This window comes from Porites lutea, chromosome 2, assembly GCF_958299795.1.
Source record: "Porites lutea chromosome 2, jaPorLute2.1, whole genome shotgun sequence".
NCBI classification, from domain to species: Eukaryota; Metazoa; Cnidaria; class Anthozoa; order Scleractinia; family Poritidae; genus Porites; species Porites lutea.
In genome coordinates this window covers 37,753,205-37,767,341 of record NC_133202.1, presented here as the reverse complement: position 1 = coordinate 37,767,341, position 14,137 = coordinate 37,753,205, and the positions used below count along the sequence as shown (strand labels likewise).

At 38.7% G+C, this 14,137-nt stretch overlaps 2 protein-coding genes across 2 annotated transcripts in view; both read right to left on the bottom strand.

The window, feature by feature from the left end:
• The window catches only part of LOC140928543 (uncharacterized), a 45,239-nt gene extending 41,334 nt beyond the window's left edge, over positions 1 to 3,905 (bottom strand). The window contains exons 1-4 of the mRNA XM_073378295.1: positions 3,743 to 3,905; positions 3,069 to 3,239; positions 2,130 to 2,159; positions 570 to 1,979 (exon numbers count right to left, since the gene is read on the bottom strand). Coding sequence (XP_073234396.1) covers positions 570 to 1,979; positions 2,130 to 2,159; positions 3,069 to 3,239; positions 3,743 to 3,869 — 1,738 coding nt within the window. The 5' untranslated portion in view covers positions 3,870 to 3,905. The remainder of the gene's footprint in view (positions 1 to 569; positions 1,980 to 2,129; positions 2,160 to 3,068; positions 3,240 to 3,742) is intronic.
• Positions 3,906 to 4,899: 994 nt separating this feature from the next.
• LOC140926155 (WAP, Kazal, immunoglobulin, Kunitz and NTR domain-containing protein 1-like) lies at positions 4,900 to 10,439 on the bottom strand. Its single transcript, XM_073375942.1, has 4 exons — positions 10,351 to 10,439; positions 6,055 to 6,279; positions 5,445 to 5,717; positions 4,900 to 5,309 (listed from the first exon to the last, which is right to left on the bottom strand). Exons 1-4 carry the CDS (start codon positions 10,409 to 10,411, stop codon positions 4,900 to 4,902), a joined length of 969 nt encoding a protein of 322 aa, XP_073232043.1. The 5' UTR covers positions 10,412 to 10,439.
• Positions 10,440 to 14,137: the final 3,698 nt, after the last annotated feature.

The window sequence follows — 14,137 nt, the reverse complement described above, 5'->3', positions numbered from 1 at the left end:
TTACATTTCACGACTTTGTAGATAGAGCTATATCTTTGTTAGTTTTCAACAAATCATTTTCAAATTTGGCAACTTTACTGATTTTAAGGTAAATGAATAGGGAAAGGACGTTTTTACTAAGATAAAGTTTGATATCAGCAGAAGAAAGTGTTTCATCATTTTTTTTTTTAATCAGCCAAGAAACTTTGACATAAAAATATTTTTTGGGAGGTTAACAATTAAAGCACATTAGAACGGAATTACTGAAAGGAAAGGCTTTTTTACAGTTCCTAGTAAAAGGTCTCTTTAACTTTAGTAAAAACAGCAGGGATACGGGACCTACACACATCCCATAAATTTATGTGCTATTTTTCCCATAAATAAAGTTTTATGCCACCTGCCCTCAATTTATGTTGCATAAACGACACTTAAGTGAACACTTACGAAAATCGTAAGTGCAGCCACTTAGGGGAATTCTTTAAGTGGACCACTTAAGTGATTTAATGCAACTCACTTAAGTTGTGATTTTCCAGCCGTGTTAACTGGTCCCATACAAAAATAGAAAAATCCATAAGGGTCTATTCTCTCACCTGGTTTGGCACAATCTTTCTGACAACCATTATGGCAGCATTTGTTTCCAGCTGAATCTCCACAATCATCATCTGTACCACACATATCTCCTCTCCTGTCACAAGGTTGTTCTTTCCACGGGCTGGGACACTGACCAGGCCTTTCAGATAAATCCCCCGTACGGGGCTTCACACAGTCACGCTGACAACCATTGAAGCAACACTTCTCTGAGTCTTCACAGTCCATGTCAACACTGCACATGTCTCCACGACGATCACAAATGCCATCTTGCCCTTTCCATGGTTTTGGACAAGACCCTATCTTGTAAACAGGTATGGGTTCGATACAGTCTTTTTGGCATCCATTGAAGCAGCACTTTGTTGTTTCATTGCAATTGTTATCATCATCACACATATCTCCACGACGATCACATACACCATCTCGCCCTTTCCATGGTTTTGGGCAGCGGCCAACTACATGTACAAAGGTGCTATTTATTTCGGGCCTTCCCTTGGGCGGTGTCATACACTCCTGTATACAGCCAGTTGCACAGCATTTATCCCTACCTTTACAATCATTATCATACTCGCATTCATCCTCAGTCGCTGTGCACAACTCAGGGGAGGTGAAATTCACTAGAGGGCACTCCCCAGGCTTAACTTCAATTGGGGGAGTGATGCATTCTTTAATGCAGCCAGTATCACAGCACTTGTCTCTTCCATCACAGTCAGAATCTTCTTCACACTCATCTTCAGTTACCTCACAATCTTCAGGATTAATGTAGTCTAAAATAGGGCACATACCAGGCTTCTTTACAGCTGGAGGGGTTACGCACTCCTTCAGACACCCAGTCGCACAACACTTATCTCTGCCTTGACATTGTGTGTCATCCATGCACTTGTCCTCTGTATCTGAACAGTTCTCAGGAGGGATGTAGTCGGTAATTGGACACACGCCTGGCTTTGGGCGTGGCTGAGGCCTCTTCATACACTCACTGAAACATCCATTAAAGCAGCACTTGAGGTGACCAAAGCAGTCATCATCCATTTTGCACTCATCTTTTGTAGTTTTACACAGATTAGGATTGATAGCATTCATGGCAGGGCAGACACCAGGTTTTATTCTTTTCGGTGCCTCTGGTACTCTGCAATCTCTCTGACAGCCATTGAAACAGCACTTGCGATTCCCTGGGCAGTCAGTATCTCTATCACACATGTCTCCTTTTCTGTCACAGTCCTTGTCACCTTGCGGCACCCTTGGGCACTTGCCAGGCTTGTTTGTAGTCAGTGGCATCATGCATGACAATCCACATCCAGATTGGCAGCACTTCTTATCATCATCACATTCATCATCTGACTGGCAAGTATCCTTTGACATTATGCAAAATATAGGGATGCCTGGAATTCCCCAAGGACAGCGACCTGGTTTTTCTAAAAAAAATTAACCACAAGTAAAGTCCATGATTTCTTGAATCCACCATGGGAAGGAATAAAAAAAAAAAACAACAACTACTCGTCACATAATGATCAACAATCATTTTGTCTTTCCACATAACTCTAGAGCCCCAAACATACTAGTACCTTGTTTGTCTTTAGGGGTGCGATTGGAAACTGAAACATAAAATTAAAAATAAATGATCACTTAGTAAGAAACATTAACAACAAAGCAATCCTTCTGTATGTGCTATACTTCTATTTCAAGAAGTTTAAGGCCTGGATGAATAGCTTTTAAAAAGAAACAAATTTTCCAAAAACTGTTGGTGACATCTCTGGCAGACAACTCAAGATCGACTGAGCTGAAATACATTAGAAATAGAGAAAGGCCTTTTTATCTGAAAAGAGAAATTACATATAACTGTAGTTTTGTACATGAAAGTCATGATAGTGGCGGATCCAGGGGAGAGGCCCCTTATTTATAGACCAAACTGAGGCCCAAAGGGCCAAAGAAAATTTTTTTGAGACTGCCCACCTGCCTTATCTCATGGTCTGGATGCCCCCCCCTCTCCCCGCCCCCCTTATCAGAAGATCTGGATTCACCACTGCATGAAATCATCAAGGCATCACTAAGGTTTTCACTCGGGGATCCTTGGAGGTTCCTAAGGGTATTATTATTAAATAACTGTCCAGCGAAATTTAAGTCAATTCTGCATGTCTTGACAAGCCCACTCCTTCATGGCTCCAATTGCTCACTGGCTGAGAACTCTGAGACTTCCAAGATTAAAAAAATGGAGAATAAAATGGGGGGAAGAAGGATTGAAACAAATGGAAGTAAAGAAAGAAAAAGGTAGAAGTCAAGGGGCATTGAAATTTTTTTGTCCAAAAACAAATTTTCCTTTTTAGGGTATGCCCCAAATTCAACAGCTGTAAGTTGTAAACAATGCTTTGTGCAGCCAGACAGTGGCCAGATATGGCTCAACAAGCTACTATGGTGTTTTCAGCAAAATTTCCAGGGGCAAATGGGTTAATTATGCTGTGTTGTAATGGAAAAAAAAATAAATTTGATGATGGTCATATTCTCACCTGTTTGACACTTCTCCTGGCAAATCTCAAAAGTTGGAAAGTTGTTGCTGTTTCCTTGACAGCCCCCATAAATAAACTTATCACATTGTCCTGAAGTTTGGTTATAAAAATATCGCGGCATATATGCCTTACAAGGACCAGTCTCAGGGGTTAAGCTACAAATACGGCTGGCTGAAAGACAAGAAGAAATGAAAAAAGATGGCATGTACTAAGACTTAGAGATGACAGAAAGAATCGAGTCTTTTTTGTTATGACAGTTAAATCTGTTACTGTACCTGTAAGCAAGTGAAACTTGCAACTAAATGGTGACACACATAGCCTACATTCCAGTCAGGAGTACAATTAAGGCAATTGCACTAGGAATGAAGACCTAACTAGCACCAACCAGTGTCTCCTGTATCTACCACAATACATGTATGAATATAGGAGAGCTGAATGCACTAACTTCTGTTAAATTAACAAGAGCATCATCATAGGTGACCTGTACCCTGACATGTGGAATTTAGCTTATATTCAGACCAGTCTTCAGACCTCTTGCAACCAACCACTACAGCTAGGCAACCACACAGGGTGGAAATTTAAGTGGTCATTCTAGGCAAAGTTCAATCACGTCAAGTAATACACTATGTATGTCATTAATATATGTCTTATTTTGGATCATTTATTTTTTATACCTGAACAAGTTTCCTCACACTTGTCTTTGGTCTTGAAGTTGTTTGCATTTGCCATGCATCCACCATAAATAAAAGGTTCACATTTTCCTTTGCTTGTGTCATAATACCAACGTGGAAAATATGCCATACACAAACCAGGTTTTTTGGGAAGACTGCAGACATCACCAGCTAAAAGGAAATAAAGGCATTAAGTAATTTATTGGGCATGTATAAAAAGAAAGATTCATAACAAAGCTGCAAACAAATGATGGCAGGTTAGTCTAGAGGACATGCAGCAGATTACCATACAAAGTGCTACAATCAGATATCCTTAAAATACTTGTCTTGTGAAACCATGGGAATCTTAGAGGGAATAGGGACACCTAAGTTAACCCTAACCTTATTGGGCGGAGCTAGGAACTGGGTGGGTGATCTGTGTGGGTGTCAGTGTGCTACAGATGAATAAACAGGACAATATCAACTAGGAGTAATCAGAGCTTAGGAAAGTGTGTTCGATATATTTGTTAGCTTTTTAGATAATTAATAGGTGTACAGGTAACAGTGCATGGGGCTACACCTATAAGTAAAGTACATGTAAGCTTAAACAACAGGTCAAACACTGACTCTGATACTCAGGATATTCTTTTTCAAAGTAGGATGGTCAAAAAATCTTCTGAAAAGTTTATTGACTGAGATGTCAAAGCGTCGCATGTCTTTTTAAACCCTTGTTGTGTGACACTGTAGGTTAACACGAATCACCTACTTCATACTTTTCCAAATACAAAACCACTCGTTCCCGGGTGAGAAAAACTGTTGCCAATGCAGCACCAACAATCAAGAAAGAGATGAACAATGCTTTTAATATGAAGAAGATGACGAAAAAGATGAACAACGCTTTTAAAGCGTTGTTCATACTAATACAAAGACAGGAATGCATGTCCACAAATCACCTCGCGAGTTTGAGCGTCAAAGTGAGGTACAACATATGCAAGGCCAATGTGTGTCACTCAAAAAATCTCACCTATTAATGGCACAGGACAACCATCAGAAATTAGGGGTTGCGTTCTCGTACCTCAATCGCAATTAATAGTACCTTTTGGCACTATTAAATCACTATCAAAAATGCTTATGAGATCAAGCAAAACTATTTCAAGACTAAGATACCTAGTGGCAAAACATTAGCCCAATACTCCATAACTTATGGAACATGACTTGCACAGGTCGTACCATGGTAGCATCATGGTACTATGACTGCAGTCATTAAAACTCTTATTCGGTGTGGAACTTGTGTTCATTTTACCACACTCACTATCATCGTGCAGCAATGACCAGTCACACAACAATCTTGACATGACTATAACACAACATTTGTCCATGTACTTACCGGCATGGGAGCACTTCCGTAAACACAAAATCTTGCTGTCAAAGTTGTTTTCATTTCCCCCAACACCACTGTATGGGAATGGTTGACACATTCCATTCTTGCTATCAAAATACCATCTTGTTGAAAAATTTGTACCAGTACCAATGAGCTTTTCCAAATGGCATACATGCGGTGAGGCCACATTACTGTCAACTTCTCTGGGATCTGAAATGCAACAAAATACATGCACTTCAAAATGGAACAGAAATATAGAACACAAACAACGAAAAGAAAATCATGGCTCACTAGCACAGGACACCCACCAAAATAAAAACAAGTGCAAAGCATATAACAATATACCTGTTATTGCGACAACAACAGTAGCTTCAACGATAGAATTGCCTGAATAGGCACGGCACTTATACGTCCCAGCATCTTCTGCATGGACCCGGCGGAAGCGTAGAGTCTTTGAGTTTGATGACAACACTCTTCCATAAGGAAGGTTATGCAGCATACCAACTTTTTTCCATAACACTTGAGCTGCCTTCCCTTCAAATTCACAATGGATTTCGCCTCTTCTACCAGAAACCAGGGTTTGCTTTGACTGGTGAGCCGCACTGAGCTTTAAATTCCCTGAAAAGAACACAAAAAGTTGTAAATTAGCGTATACATGGACATTAAATTCACACAAACACATTTACCTGGAATTATGAAACATTAAAACACACACACAGGAAAAAATAACAGATTCCCATTTTTGGATATTTTAGGGTATTAAGGATAGAATACCCATAAAAATCCCAAATTTGGCAAAGTGAGACAAGTCCCAACCAGGGAATTCCCAACAAAGTTCACTGATTGGGACTTGTCTCACTCCTCCAAATTTGGGATTTTTGTGGGTATTCTTCAAAATATCCTAAAATATCCAAAAAATGGGAGTCTGTTATTTTTTCCTGTGACACAGTCATACCTTTACATCTATTTGAATCCACTGTAATGTCAGTGCCCAGCTTACAAGATGTCATATCTAGTATACAGCGACTTGGGTAAGTGAGGCCATCGGATCCACATACTCTTTCCTGGTGTCCAGGTCTTGGACATGATTCACGACATTGGCAAACAGCTTGATTATGATTGTTTACAACACATATTTGGCCCTTACCGGTACACCTCTTTGCACTACATAAGTCTTGACCTTCAAAAAACAGTCATACAAGAAACATCAGTTTCAGTTTCATTATCACATGTAAAAAACTCAACCAAGTTTAATTTTTCATGAAGCTTATAAAGCCCCTTCTCAAAGACAACTATCAGCACATCCTTAGGAAAGAGAGATCTAATTATAAATCACATAACGGTACTAGTAGATTTTTTTCTCAGAGAAGTTTGTCAGGCACAAGCCTATCAAACTTTGATTTTTCAGAAACAAGTCATGTCAATCTTCTACAAGAGTACCTTAATGGAGGGAGGGGAGGGTGTGTTGAAGTGTTTTTGAATAGTGGAAGCTAAATAGGGGGAAATGGCTATACTTTTCTTTCAAAGGATCTTTTCAAAGGATATTTGGTATACTTTAATTTAGGTGTCTACAATATACTGTGCCATTAATGAGCTTAATTTTCAGATGTCAAAACCTATGCATTATAAACCAGGATCCAACCCACAAACCGGAGTGAGGAACTTCCATGTGCTTATGTCATGGCATTTTAACCAACAGTCAGCAAAACCTAACTATTTTTTATCTTTTTTTGTTTACATGTAGTTTTCCACTTTCAAATCTTATACAAAAACCATGCTCACACACATAGAAAAGCTTACATTAGTTTGTTGGAAAAATTTTACTCCGCTAAGATATATCTAAGATAAACCAGCTCACGAAAACATTGGGCTATAGGCCTTCCATAAGAAATGCGCACTCCAAGTTATGGGCCCCTGGCATTACCCATGAATGAGCTAGTTCTGTAAAATTCCACTTCATGTAGAGCTTATGTGAAGTGCAATGCTCTTTTAATTGAGCTATTTTGGTGTGCCTAAGCAAATTAGCCACACACCTAATAAAGGCCTTTTCCAATATTTCACTTTATTAGTAATTAAGTCAGTCATGAAAATAATAAAGTTAGTCAAGAAATAAACTCCTGCTCTCTCATCGAGGAGGGCATTAACTCATAGTTCAGATAATGTCTGCAATGACTGGAGTGTTTGCCTGGACCAGAAGAAAAATGTATAGAAACAGGACACCCAACAATTACAAACACAGGCACCCCAAGCAGCAGATTATAAACAACTTGTTTGAAGTTTGTGGTAACTTTTCCTCCAAGAACAATAATAATAAGCTCCACACTCAGGATGGCCTTAAGCATACATTAACTTTGAAATTACAAACTGTAAATACAGTTGTTCAAACAATGGAATATGTTTACTGGTACTTTTATTCATTTTTGTGATAAAGTTGAATTTTTTGTTATATATGTTGTTTTGTTTAATGCCTTCAGCTAAATTCCCAAAATTTTATGAAAAACCTACAAACATATGAATAGTTACTTGGAAAATTGTTTTGGGTAAATTTTGTCTTTATAACACACTTTTATAAGTAATGATCCAGGGTAAGAAGGGAAGCAATACGCTTTCCTCATATAGGAATGTTTTCATTTTTAACACACAAAGTGCATAAACCTACAAAAAGGCAGTCTACAAAATAACATATATTTTATCTCCATTTTTAAAGGGTATTGTTATTTGTTAAAAGGTTTTGACCAGTCAAAAGACTTGCAAACAATAACGACAAAAAGTTTACTCTTTGAAATGTTCCTCACATAGGATTTCTGTGTTACTTAGACTCAGACCAGATTTGTTATAAGGAAGTTGGTTAGAAAAATAGGGATTAATATACATGCTGCATTGTGGGGATTTCATAATGATATTTTAACCAATCAGAAGTGTAGTAGAGACAACAGAAAGGATAGGTGTCCATTGCATTTGGCTCTTTCCTTCTTATCTGAACCCTTACTTAATAGTTTATAAACAAACACAGTAGTTATTTGAAAACCTTGTCCATTATTAAAGTCAACATTTTATTGCCCAATTTTTGTAATCTGATAACCAGGCTACTTAGAGGCCCAACACAGAAAATATTTATGATCACTCCCGACAGAGCCACAAAGCTACTTTGTTGTCTACATCCTGTTTTGTCATTTAAATTTATTTTGGGACATTATGATGGACCAGGCTTTTAACAGGCTGATTTTGATAAATTATTATATTAAGGTTAGGTTTTCAGGAATAAAACAACAGGAATCATGTTCATATTGATGCTTATGGTAATAATGTTAATTTATTTCTCTATTTTGTACTACTTATCCTCAGTCTTATAATATTAATGCCACATGTAAATTTTACTATCATGACACTATCTTTAAGGGATATTTAAAGAGTTGGTCCTTACCATTCATAGTAATTTATTGACTATCTACAGGGGCGGATCTAGGGGGAGGGTACAAAGGGTGCACCCCCCCCCCCCCCCCCCCGAGAGGACCTGCGGTTTTCTAATACAACTGGTATTCTGCAAAAAAAAAACTATGTGGTTTATTGGTGTTGAAGTAGAGCAAGAGACGAGTGCACCCCCTCCTAAAAAGAATCCTGGATCCACCCCTGATCTAAAGGGTTGAAACCTCCCATTACATAGAGCTGGTACCTTGACTGCTATCTATGTTAGACAGCGTTGAGTTGTTTATCGAAAATAGGTTATTTTGGACAGATCTGTTGGGGCAAGTACACTGTAGTTTTTATACTTGAACAAGAGCTACAGGTCAAATGTTTGGCTAAATATATTTTGTTTCATTTATTACAATCCCGGGTATTGTTATGTAACAGTAATTAACATTGGTTTGATAAGTATGAGAGTTGTGCTGCACATATGTGGCAAAAACATTCTTTGACATTAAATTTTGTTTGAGCAATTAACTCATTTTTTCAAAAAATAAAAAACCCTGCACTCTTATTAGTGATGACAGTTTAATTGAGGCTGTTAAGCTGATAGCTATAGCCAGCATTAATCCAAGTAAATATTTATAGTAAAAGCAGATGGCTGGATGAATTTTTCCTCAAATGTCAAGTGTTCATTGGAGAATCAGCATTTTAATTTTTTATTCTAAAAGTAATACTAGGCTTAGTTGACGGTACCCTGCTAGCAGAGTCGCTTTGATCTTTCCTAGATAAGTCGGGAATTTCCTGACTTATCCTGGGGGGATGGCAAGTCTGGTGAAGGCCAAAATTCACTAAAAATTATATAATTTTTTACTGCAGTTAACTCTACTCCAACACAGCAGGAGTGACCTACTAAGGGTAGCACATCCCTGAGTGTCTGTTCAGAGAGACTGTACTGTGTTATATTTTTCACCACTGCATACATTTCTATATCCCCTCCTTAATTTCTGGTCTCTCTGTGTTCATTGGAGCTTCAACGATTTTCACTCAACTCACGGGAGATAACCGACGATTTTAAAAGGTGGCAGCTTAAGTTTGAAGAGGTTTATTTTTGTAACTTAACCCTACTGTCCGTAAATAAACAAACTCAACCTAAAAGAATTCCAGAACAGACTAAAAGGTCATGTCTAGGGCAGTTTTCCATGGCGTATTAATATACTAAATCTGAATGACGATCGAGAACTTAAACCTTCTACTATGTGAATTAATATCAACAACGGAGTAAATGTTAGCTCTTTTTGAAATTTTGAATTAAACGCATGTTAAATACCCTAATACCGGTATAAAGAAAAATTAATGCAAAACAGAGGCTTACATAAGAATTACTCTGACATGCAGTTAGGATCAACCTTCCACTCGCTTTAATTAAGCTTAATATGTTCCCATACAACAGCTGAGAGCACACAAAGACGAAATCCGTGTTGAAAGCACCACGGTTCCTTCGTCGTAGCATATTTTATCTGTGATTCTACGTGCAGCTTGAAGTTTTAAGGTAAAACAACGATGGGTCATTAAAACACGCGCAAATTGCACATCTTGGGCTCTTTGCAGAGAAATTTTGAATGAAAAAGAACAAAGCTTTGCTTTAATAAAAGCAACGTAGCACCGACTAGCTGTGAATGAAAAAAATACGCTGTGCATGGTAGGAAACCTCGAATGCGACGTGCATTTTGTGCCACAAAAAGCCTTCGAAGGAATTCACGTGCTTGGCGACGACAATGGAATACGCAAAATGCAAATTACCGCATCTTTCCTCAACTTCAGGGTTTATACAAACTGTACGTACCTTGACTCGACGTAGAAAAAATTCCCAACAAAAGTACTAGCACGCAGAAATATCCCCTCATCCTGCACGACGAAGGCTCCCTCAACGAAAACCTCCGCACGTTAAAATCGCTGTCTTTTGCCACCAACTCCGCACTTCCGCTTGTCAATCACTTTGATTAGCTTTCCTTGGGTTTAATTGGCTTGTCAGGGATTTTTTCTTTCCTGTGAAAATAGGCGCGGTTTACAATTGCGAAATACCAAAAATAACTCGATGCTTTTCCTGTGTTTTTTAACAAAAAATGAATTACATCGTAGATAGCATTTGTTATTCTCATTGACGAAGGTTACGCAAAGTAATTTAATGAAGTACCTTGTTTATACTTGCCAAGTGGCGAATTTGGTAGACAACTCTTGACACTCTAATTTTTCTCGCAATCTACTGTTCACTAGGTTTCTGTACCCTGTGACCTGTTTTTTTTTTAATCGCTATGGCTGAGTCAGTCTAAAATTGTCTAAATTTCGAGACTTTGTCAAGAAAGAATATACCCGTCCTGTGGTTTTGTTAGAGTCATTTTGTGCGTTGTTGATGGGAAATTTTTTTTTCTTTTCAGAGTCAAAACTAGATGCAAGCACATCGGTAAAACTAGCATAGTACGGATGTACCTCATGATTACGTAGGGAACGCGTGCAAAACATATATTTTAAACGCCAAACATTCCTCAGAGTTCTATTTGCTAGTTCAATTCCAGATCACAGAATGACTCAGTGCACAAGAACTGATTTTCACTGAATATCCAGCCTGGGCATGAAAAGATTTTAACAAAATAGAGTGCTCACCTCGCGCGTTAATTTTAAGCTAAAAAACTTTAAATACAACAAGTAAAAAGAAAAAAAAAGGCAGTGTATAAAGTACTATGGTACAGTCAACCGGAAAACTCAACTGGTTTTTAAGTCCTCCCCATGCCCAGCCTACCCACCCACCGCCTCAATTTTTTTCTGTTAGTCTGTATCTGCCTGTATTTAGTTTTTCACAAGGTAGCACACGATGGGCTCCTGACCTATGCTCTTCAACAGTCTACTTGGACTAGGTTTTATAAAACTGATGTACTTATAAAATACTTCATAATCGGCTCCTGTCCACTTACCTGTGGTCGTGTGATGTTTCACGTATCGGATGTTTTTACCGAGCTTGTAGCCGGCAAAGATCCATAGTCATCAGGGGCACCCAACGAGAATATAGTTCAAAGTTACTTAAACATAGCATTGTTAAACGTATTTTAGTATTTAAACGGTAGATATAGGCATATTTTTATCCCCTAAAAATTTTTCATCTGTTCGGATTTCCTAGCTGAAAGTCTAGTGATCCGAAAATTAGAGGGACTAAAAACTTACCTTTTCGAAAATTTCAGCCAGAAAAAAGGCTTCCGAAAATTCTAGGTGACCTCTAGCTTTTTAGGGTAAAAATTCGTTAAAAATAGACAAATATACCATTTTTTGGATGTTCGAAAATCCTAGGAGAGGCAGGCAAGCAAGAAATTTCACAACCAATGTTTCGAAAATTCTAGATCTCAAATCGTCTTCCGAACAGATATTCTTCCGAAAATTGTCGTTGGGTGCCCCTGAGTCATGAGCAAAAACGTGACATGCACGTGAAGTGAGTAGTCGTTGTTTTTTCAAAAGAAAGAGGAAAGAGATAGAGAGCAGCACTCTACATACATGCTCTACTCAGCTTTAAATTAAAGAAAAAGTAACCTGTCGTTTCGCTTTCAGAGCCGGATCCAGACCTTGAGATTGGGGGGGCAGGAAATCCGGCAGGACCCTGATCCGGGAAATGTTTGCTTGTGGATTCCAGAATCCTGGTCTTTGGAATCCGGACTCCAAGACTCTGTTGGGCTCTGCTGAATCCCCTTAATTACATGGGGGGATTTTGTAAGTGAAATTCTGGCGAAACGAAACAAAGAAGAAAGCCAATTTTAGAAGGACCACGCAATCGAAATCAGCCTCTTCCGAGTCTCCAAGCCAGCAAAAAATTTCAACAGCTTACCGTTTTTCTTCAATTAAAAGCTGGGTAGAGTGCTGCTCTTTTTTTCTCTCTTTCCCTCTTTCTTTCAAAAAACAACAACTCTCACGTGCATATCACGTTTTTGCGAAGGTTTCAATGTGGTTTATCGTCAGACGCGTACGTACCCTGGATGCCGGAGGCTTTTCGTGCGCGATTTGCAGTTTCGGTCAAGTCTTAAACTCCTGTCTTCGGCCTGTGGCCGACGAAACGAAGCTCCCCGTCGCACGCGAGAAAAACCTCTGGTACCCAGGGTACGTCAGCCGTACAATGGCCTACAAATTAGCCGTCAACCGTCAAAAACTTCAAAGTATTTCAAATCTCTCTATTTCAGCTGATCTTCACGGCATTCGACTCCTGAAGAACTTTACAGGGGCACCCAACGACTGTTTTCTGTGAAATGTCTGTTCGGAGAAGCAAATATTGCCTAGAATTTTCTAATACTCTAGGATGGCTAAAACTTTCTCGTTGACCGTTCTATTCATGTACAATTTTCGAAGCTCAACGAATAAATTCCCAACGATTTTCAGACGTTTAATTTTTCACATTTCACTCCCCAGGCTAAGCTATTTTTCGTAGAAAAAAAGCTTAAGGAAACCTAAAATTTTCGGATTCAAAAATGTGATGGAGAGAGGAATCAGAAAAATTCTCATTTTCGTAATACGTTAAATTGCATCTAAAATTTTCGGGAAAATAATACTGAGGCCCTCAAGTTTCCCTAGGATGACCGAACAGATACAAATTTTACAGCGCCGCTTAGAATGCATTTCTAGAGATCTAACAGTACTCTGGATAGCCTTAAAAAGTGATTTCAATGAATTTATAAGGAAACCGTCGTTGGGTACCACTGAAAAAACCGGTTCCCATGCCCTCAAAGACACTCTTTCTAGACACTCTTTCTAGACATTTGTGCGGAAATTATATACCATTTGTACGGAAATTTCGGTTAAAGCATTTCCGTCAAATGGTCCTCTTATTTCTTTTTGGCACCGAAAACAGGAACCGGATTGAGTTGTATCATTTACAAAATCCGGTAAATTTTTTTGCTTTCTCGACATGAAGCCTGGCACTAGTAATCGGAACAAATGGTACAGAAAATTACGGTCGTTTCGGTAAAAATGGGAAAACGGAAAAATACCTCCAAAGGTATTACTTTTTTTCTGGAAAATTTCCATCGGATGAATCGTTACATTCGAAATTTCTCGGAATTTCCGGGTTTTCTATACAAATTGTAAGCGCTCATTACCTTACTGACCTGCTTATGTCAGAAAACATTTCGGAAATTTATAAGTGAAAGCTAAGGCCAAGACAACCTCCAGAAAACAACAGTAAATATTAATTCATACAGAAGTTAATATTGCTTTAACTTTTAGACTAAATTTTCACTTAACAACCGTCGACCACCAAAAATTCTAAAACTTAACCGTCAGCCGTCAAAATTGGAAAAAATAAACCGTCAACCGTCAAAGCTACCACCCCAATTATCGAGACCCTCCTTTGTTAATGATCAGAATGATGTTTTTGCCGTTACTACCATCACTTCCCGCGAAATGACGTCTGATCCTGCGTCTGAGGAATTACCAGAAATTCATTACTGATGACGTGTCACTACACAGATCTGGGACGTCCTTTTAACTCAGGGGGTTGAAGCAAGTTTCCCTTGCGGCCACGTGGCACGAATAATAAGCTCTGGGCAGTGTCACGTGACACGTCATCAGTATGGAATTTTTGCGGCCTTTCCTCAGAC